This window comes from Hibiscus syriacus, unplaced genomic scaffold (assembly GCF_006381635.1).
Source record: "Hibiscus syriacus cultivar Baekdansim isolate YM2019G1 unplaced genomic scaffold, ASM638163v2 tig00116965_pilon, whole genome shotgun sequence".
Taxonomy (NCBI): Eukaryota; Viridiplantae; Streptophyta; class Magnoliopsida; order Malvales; family Malvaceae; genus Hibiscus; species Hibiscus syriacus.
In genome coordinates, this window is record NW_024063490.1 from 5938878 (window position 1) to 5947780 (window position 8903).

General features: G+C 33.0%; 1 protein-coding gene and 1 pseudogene across 1 annotated transcript; one reads left to right on the top strand and one right to left on the bottom strand.

Moving 5' to 3' along the window:
- Nucleotides 1–924: 924 nt before the first annotated feature.
- Nucleotides 925–1782, bottom strand: LOC120191259 (dof zinc finger protein DOF4.1-like). Its single transcript, XM_039194244.1, has one exon. The coding sequence runs from the start codon at nucleotides 1740–1742 to the stop codon at nucleotides 1059–1061; it is 684 nt and encodes a 227-aa protein (XP_039050175.1). The 5' UTR covers nucleotides 1743–1782; the 3' UTR covers nucleotides 925–1058.
- A 5288-nt stretch (nucleotides 1783–7070) lies between these two features.
- On the top strand, nucleotides 7071–8585 carry LOC120191148 (annotated as a pseudogene).
- Nucleotides 8586–8903: the final 318 nt, after the last annotated feature.

Genomic DNA, 8903 nt, shown 5'->3' on the forward strand with positions numbered 1-8903 from the left:
AGTGTTTTGTAAAAAAAAGGAAAATATATGTTTTTAAAAAATATATAAATTTATTTTTTTTAAATTAAGAAAAAATTAGGCCACCTGTCAAACATTAATTAATTGGCTAATTTGTAATGAATATTTATAACGACCATTACAAAGTAATATTTGTTTAAAGAATAATAAGATATATAATTAGTTAAACTATTTTTTTAATAGTTTGGAATAATTATAGGGTACTATATATGTTTAGAATTTTTTTAATCAATCGATAACGTACACATAACCTACTGACAATTGATTCAACAATCCATGGCCCAAAACTTTGGTCTATAACCTCTTTTGAATGACATATTCGTACCCTCAATCCTTGGGATGATACCAAGCCTATAAATAACATATTTTGGAGTCAAATTAGAGTCTGGCATCTTAGAGGTTTAGTAGACTAGTTTAGAACTCCTTGTCTCCAATTTTCTCTTGTTTTTTTTTAACTCTAACATATAGTCGGCAACATCATGTGATGGTCAACATCAGGAAGGTAAATGAATTCCAACTCCAAAGATTTTAATGCATTGAGGTGGACTGATCCCAACCCTAACAATCGACCAACATTAATCCCCCCTCGGCCTGTCTTTTTCATCCTAAGATCCACATTAATCTCCTCCTCTACTTCCATGTGTTGTTCCTATAACTTCACATGCATGTGATGTAAATTAAGGGCTACTTTAATATTATTATTTAAAAAATTAAATATATTAAAAGAAAAATATATAATTATTTTATATATGATTGTGATAAGTTAAAAAATATACTAAGAAATGTTAAAATTATAATTTTGAATCTGAAAATAATTATATTAAAATATACTAAGAAATATTGAATCAGTTTATAAATATTTATAATTCTGTCTCATGAATCGTAAATTTTAAACGAGTTCAAGAAAATTGTATTATTCATGTATTTCTTCAAATAATGAATTTCCATAATCTTAGCTAGTTCATGTTGTGAATCAAGTAGATTAAGGAAGGAATACAGTGTATGAATTACTATAAAAAATTGGAAAAGTTCCTTCAACTTCAATGTTTTGAATAAACTCCAAACCCAGAAAGATCAAAAGAACCCTTCAGTTGATCATCCACCGGAAAGGACTCAAACTGTAGCATTTGCACCATCGGCTGCCACTCAAAGTCCGGCGTCGTTTCAGCAACATCATGGTTGGTCCACAAATCATCCAACAACGCCATTTGATCGTCAGCTGCTAACAAATTTCGTAACTCGAACGCATCGATCTCATCGGTAAAAGACTCCGGAACCGAATGAACAACTGGTTTCTGGCACTGCATTGATGAATCATTAGGCTCAGGCTGGTTCAAGAAGTTGGCGAAAACAATGGCTAGATCGATATCCGGTTGATCCCCATCAGGAGAAGTACATGAATTCTTACTGTGATTCATCGAAATTCGATCTTTCTTCTCGATCCTTTCCCTGTTAGACTTACCTCGTCGACTCTTCCGACATCCGCCGCCGACCGGCACGTTCCGAAGGGAACCGCCTTTGGTCCAATACCTTCTGCAACCTTTGCAGAAGCACCTGGGCTGAGACAGACTGTAGTTGTTGTAATAACAGAACTTGGTGTTGGGAGAGGCACAGCGAGGACAATTGGGAGCGATTTCAACATTGGATTTCCACTTTCTCTCCATTGGCAGCACCGACACTGTCGGATCACACTGCAGCATCTGCTGGTCACTAACCATGAACATCTTTTTTGTAAATCTTTATATTGTGAGAGGGGAAGTTTGTAAGAAGTGTAAGCTGTATAAATATGTGTGTGTATATATATATATATATGTGTGTGTGTGTGTGTAGCGTTGATGGTGCAGGAACGTGGGCGGTTGCCGAGCCGTCGGGAGTTGGAAATACGCGTAGTTGTGGTTATGTCTAGGTTTTAGTGCTGCGTATGATCGGTTGTGACGGGTTTGAGCGTATGTTTCGTTGGTTGATTTACTAACGTGGATGGATCGTGTTTTAATTGATTCTAATTTTGTATCATCTATATTATTATAAAATTTATTTTGTATTTTTTTTAATTAATCACGGGTATCCGATCTATTGACCGACTAATCTAGATCGGGTATTGCAGAGTCGAGAATGACCCTCCCAACCCAGTTTGCTCTATTCGCAAACGTCAGGATTTGAACTCCTAACCTTGCTTAAGAGACTTAGTGTCTCATCCCACTAGACCAACTGATTGTTGGTATTTTCTTTGATTTTGAAGAAATAAAATTTTTATTTTGTTAACCTTAAAACCATATTCTCTTCCCTCGTCTTCTTTTTCTTCTTTGCTTTTAAAAACGATAACATTAGTTTTAGTGTTGGTGATTAAATATCTCTATTTTTTATTTTTCTCTAAATTTTATTGTATCTTTTTTTTCTTTTTGGTATTTTTAATTTTCAATAACTGTCTTTATGTCATATTTTTTTCTATTATGTTTGCTTTTTGGTATGTTTTTATTTTCTTTATAGGTCATTTGGTTGAGTTTTTTGTTTAATTTTTTAGCGTTAGATTTGACGTTGTGATTGATCAAGATATCGTTTATTTATTTTTCTATTGATCTTCTATGCTTTGGATCATTGGATTGGACTTGGATACATGGTTTGCGTTCGTAATGGTTTTCTCACAATACTCGATTCTGATTTACGATTGTCGATGGTCTTTCAATAGTTTAATCTTCTATTATGGTTTGTTTGCCGATGCGACCAAACTTTTTTGTACCTATCTTTTGTTCAAGTTTTTCGGATAGATTTTAATATTTTTCTTGTATGGTTCTTCTATGAGATTTTAGTGGGTTGGGGCGAAAATAGAAATTAGGTCTCTAATAACAAGTACAGAAAAATCAAATTGTAAGAACGAAAAAACTAAATAAATTTGCTTGTAAATTGTTTTTATATCACGTTTAATAAACTATCTAATAAATACATTAAATTTTAAATAGAAAACATCAAAAAAAATTATTAAGCACCCAACTACTCACGAAACAAACATAAAAGGATACATGTTAGATTTTTAACTTTCTTCATCTTGTCAATAAAAAGAATAATTATGTGAAAAAAAATCAATTTCACCATTATTTTTTAATGGTGGATAATAAAAAAAGAAACAAAATGTAATGTTAAGTATGATTTTGAGAAAATAATAATTGGATTACCAAAATAAAAAAAATAGATAAATGATTAATTAAAAAAATTACGTGAACTTAAAATTTTGGACCCAGGAAAGAGAGGTCCTGAGCGAATGCCTCTTTTTCCCACGCTCCGGGACGATCTTGATCTTATATTATTGGTTATAAAAAAAGTATTCTAACTATGTCTTTAGTTTACGAATTTTATTATAATTTAGAATATATTTTCCTTTGAAGAAAACTAACGGCTCTATATGCATAAAAAATAGTGAGTATGTGTTATTATTTAATGTTATATTAATTAAATTTTAAAATAATTAGAATGCGTTTATATAATTATAAAATAAACTAAAAAATCACCACTTAAAATTTAAATATAAGACTAATATATATATTAGTACCATTTAGTGTATGAGTTTGTAATTTCCACATTTAAACTCTGTAAATAGTCATTCATTTGAGGTGCGGGGGTGCATGGAGTGAGGGTGTTGGGATCCTCTTAAATTTTTATGATTTTATATTCTTAAATTTTTAATATCAAAAGTTATATTTGGTGCATATTTTTTCCTACTTTTACCAAATAGCATTTAACTATTATTGGATCGTGGTATAACTTTTTTTTTAATAATTTAAGATTGATAACGAAAGTTTTATCGATTAATTATTTGAATTTAAAATTTTAAAATATAAAAACATTTTAATTAATAATTAAAATCGTTTAATAAATTTGAGTGACCATAGAACATAAAATGTATTGATGAAATTATTTTTTATCGGAAAATTGAAACTCTAAAGTCTAACCATGCACATGCGTAGCGTAAATAGCAACACGAAAAGAACTAGAAATGTGGGCATGCATGAACCGATATATTTTGAAGTACGAGCTGAAAAGCAGTGTACTTTACGCTGGAAATAGTTATTAATAACCTCTCGATTTGATGTTTGTACGTGCATCATTGGATACGTGTTCTCCTTTCCATCCATTCACTTTCACTAAAAAATACCCATAATTTATTGTATGATGATAAATTATACAAAGAATCAGTAACGTTTGAGTAAATTTTTATTTCTTCCACTCAAATTTTAAAAGTAAAAAATCGATCACTAACGTTATTAATTTATAACTAATCAATAACTCAACATTAACCGTCATTACCGGTATGACACGTTAAACGCCGACCTAACACCGTTTGACTATTATTTCAACTCCTCAAAACCCACAATTTCTTTTTAATCTTCCCTCTTCAAGCCACGATCCGATTGAGGGCCGACCACATCTTTGAAGCCACTGAAAATTGGTTGGTGTGAGTATCTAGACTCTTTGCCTCAAGGATTAACAAATTTCATCTCCGTGGAGAATCTGGAAATCAATGAGTGTCCTACTTTGATTCCTCTGCTATTTCAAAGCTTAGATAGACGAAGCTCACGCAGGCGAATCAATGAGTAATGCGCTCAAGGACTGTATGGCCAAGAGGAATAACTATTCTTATTGTTCTAATCTGGCTTCTCTACCTGATGGGCCTTCATAATCTCTTGGTACTGAAGAGTTAGACCAATTTAAGTTGCCCAGAATTAGCATCTCTTCCGGAAGGAGTTCAACACAGGAAGATGCTTCATAATCTCACATCCCATATGTTTATATTAGAGTATAAGTACTTCGAAATAGAAAAGGCACTGCAGCCACATCCTCAAGTTCATATGTAAATAATATGTTTATATTAAGTTATTTCTCGCTTTTTCCTTGATGAAACTCCAAATTAACTTTTAGTCCTACTTGTTTTCGCTGTTAATGGCAATGACAATGATAATCATTAATTAGTTGCTGGAGATAACTTTAGATAATATGAATCCTGCATGAAATTAGTGGAATTAGGCTCTTTGGAAAAAATTGTTATGGAAAGTCAGAACCACAAAATCTCTCCTGCAAATGTCTCTCGGTCCTGTTCTTATCGTCAAAAAATTTAAGATAACTTTGGAAGCAAACCATTACTTAAAAAGCATTTAGTGAAACAGATTCTCAGCCCCAAATTCTGTTCTTAAAATTTGGAAATCATCTATCTTTTTATGTTTCTCAAGCTTCAAAGCAGTTCCGTTTTATATGGTGAGTCAGCTCTTACGTCGCAGCAAAAAGCAGAGCTGTGGGATGACGTAGTGACTAGCCCTCATTAAAGACAAATAATGGGTTTTGAGAGTTAAATGAGTGAGGGGAGATGGAAGGAAAACATCAATCAAAATAATGGTCAAACGGTCAAACGATGTTAGAACAACGTTTAGTATGCCACGTCAACTTTCTGTCACTTTGGTTAACGTTGAGTGATAGATTTGTTAAAAATCGATAACATTAATAACTAATTAATTATTTATCAAACTTCAAAGAGAAAAGTAAAAAAATTATCCAAGCATTAGCAACCATGGTTTTCAGAACCGGACCGGTTATACTATCGGTTCACTGGTTCAATCGGTTGAACCGGTCCGACCGGTCGAAAGAACCGGACGACGCCATAATTATTTAAAAAATTAAATAAAAATACCAAAAATATTTAATAAAAAATAATTTTGTATATCACAAGTCATATTCAAAGCAAGTCATAACATATATAAGTTAAAAACCATAAAATCAAGTGAAACAAAATGATTCAAATTAACTATAACATAATATTTAAGGTAAAACATATTAAATAATAAATATAATTATATAACTATAATTAAAAAAATAAATTTGAGACTAAAAAAATCATAACAAAATGATATTATTTGGTTTAATTTTAAAAAAAAATAATCTCACATTGCTAAAAAACATAGAAGAACATCCCAAAAGTCTAAAGAGTAAAAATATGAGAACAAAACAATCCCACATGGCTAAGAAACATAGAAGAGCATCTCAACTAACTTCTATAAATAATAGAGTAATTTGACATTAAAAATCATGAGCCTTTTGGTGAGCATAGAGTGAACTATTCTTTCACTTCAATCAATCTCAAATTTTAGGCTTCAATCGAGCTTCTAATTTTTTTTTTAGTTCAAGCCTTTTCGAGTTCAAGTTTCAATATTATATTTCGAGTTCGTGTTGAACTTGATAATTTTTAGTTCGTGAGTTTGAGTCGAGTTGAACTTACTTTTAAAGTTTGAGTCGAACTCAGCAATACTCGAGTTCGACTTGGCTCGTTTAACAAACGACGTCGTTTGGTTTAATTTTTAAAAAAAAAACAAAATTGGCGGTTTTTCCCGGTTTTTTTCCGGTTTTCAGCCAGTCCGGTTCGAACGGTTCAACGTTCTGGCCGGTTCACTAGTAGCGGTTCAACCGGTTTAGTTTGAACCGGGATAGGCAACAGTTTCCAGTTAAACCGGCCGGTCCGATCCGGTTTTCAAAACAATGTTAGCAACTATTTATGTAGTTTACCCCATATAGTAATGATTTCTTAAAATATTAAAATTCAAACTTGTTGTGTGATGTTTTTCTCTTTGCAAAATGATATGAATTCATATAAAAGAATCATGCGTAAGGAAGCATTATTATATTCTGGTTAAATATCTTCCTAATCCTAGTTAAAAAAACATAATACATATAATAATATCAAAAGAGAACAAACACAAACATATCAATCAAAAACCATTACCCAAATAATCAGAACAACATTGTATTAATCAATTAATAGATCAGATACCGATAGTTATAAAAAAATCCCTACTCATGTGTTATTCAAGATAGTTGAGTATTGCACTGTATTAGTAGTTCAATTAATTAATGTGTCGACTCATTAATTTAAAGGTAAAGTATAGTAATGGTCACTGAATATTTTTGAAGTTTGTATTTAGGTCCCAACTTTTAAAACTTACAATACAGCCCCCCAACATTTAATCCGTTTGCAATATGGTCCCGTCATTAAACCACCGTTAGAAGAAGATGACATGGCAGTTAGATACCGTTTGCAAACGGTATTGTCCTAAACCCTTTATCTTTAGCAGATGAATACGGAGATCGTTGCGACGAGCAGATGAATTTCATAAAGAATTTCAAAGGCCATGCCCAGATACTTGAAAAGGGAGGTTACACTTTGTTCACACCACATTACCTAACTTGGTATTGTCCTAAACCCTTTATCTTTAGCAGTCAGTGCAAGTCCCAGTGTATAAACCATGGAAGATACTGTGCTCCCGATCCGGAACATGATTTCAGAGAGGGTTATCAAGGAAATGATGTGGTGTTTGAGAACTTGAGACAACTTTGTGTGCACAGAGTTGCCAATGAGAGCAAAAGGCCCTGGATTTGGTGGGATTATGTGACAGATTTCCATATCAGGTGTTCGATGAAGGTGAAGAGAAATAGCAAAGAGTGTGCTGAGTGTCATGAGTTCTCTTGGTAAGTGTTCTTTTCTTCTGGATTTTTGTGTATCTTCCAGTGTTCTCGCTTGATCGGGTTCGTATGCTTAACCAGATTTGCCTATTGAGAAAATCAAAAAGTGCATGGGTGATCCCGAAGCTGACGTCGAAAACGAATTCTTGAAACAGGAGCAAAAACTTCGGGTACACCTTTTTCTTCGCCCATATTAAGAACAAATTTAATATCTTAAGATTAATGATCTTAACTAGATGCAAATGTCAACTTTCATATTTTGCTACAATCTATGGCACTTAGGTTGGCCAAGGTTCTCGTGGTGACGTTAGCATTTTGCCAACATTGGTTATCAATAATGTTCAATATCGAGGTTCGTTACATATCATGTCGGTGGACGAGACAGTAACATTCCTATTGAATTATATAAATGATGCTGAAGTTCTTGTTTTGCCTGCTATGAAGGGAAACTGGATAGAAGTGCAGTGCTGAAGGCCATCTGTGTTGGATTTAAGGAGACTACGAAACCTTCGTTTGTTTAAGTGCAGGTAGATTCGATCCGCTTACATTCTAAATTCGGTTTACACTCTTATTTAATATTGACTTCATGTTATTTTAATAGATGTTGAAACTAATGAGTGCCTTGAAAGAAATGGTGGATGTTGGCATGATAAACGAGCCAATATAACAGCATACAGGGTAAAGTATAGAAAGTTTACATGGTTCGATGTTGCAATCGAATATGCGAGAGTTTACCTCCACAAATCCTACTAATGAAAAGGGATGTTGAATTTGTTCAGGACACATTTAGGGGAAGAGTATGCGAATGCCCCATTGTGAAGGGCGTGCAGTATAGAGGAGATAGTTCCATATCTTGTGAAGGTGCAGCTTTTTTCCCTTATTTAAATTAGATTGAACATGGGCAATGTATTCATCGATTTCCACTTGTCATTTATCATCCATTTACAGCCTTTGGACCTGCGAGATGTACGATAAACAATGGAGGTTGCTGGTCCGAAACAAAAGATGGATTAATTTTCTCGGCTTGCGCATTCAGTGATTTGTTCCTCATTCTGTCATTTCTCCAATAGTTTTCTGTTATTCTGCAAATTTACCCTAATTTTCATACCTGCAAAATGTATCTAACTGCCATGTCATCTTCTTCTAACGTGGTTTAACGGCATGGATCATATTGCAAACGGATTAAATGTTAGGGGATTGTATTGCAAGTTTTAAAAGTTGGGGACCTAAATGCAAGCTTCAGAAATGTTGAGTGACCATTACTATACTTTACCCTTAATTTAATTCACTCGTTGTGATATATAAAATGTCTAAGTTTTGAATTTCTTTGCCCTAGTTACTCTTTGCAATGTTTTTTTTAATCTTTGTTAGTTAATCATAACATAATT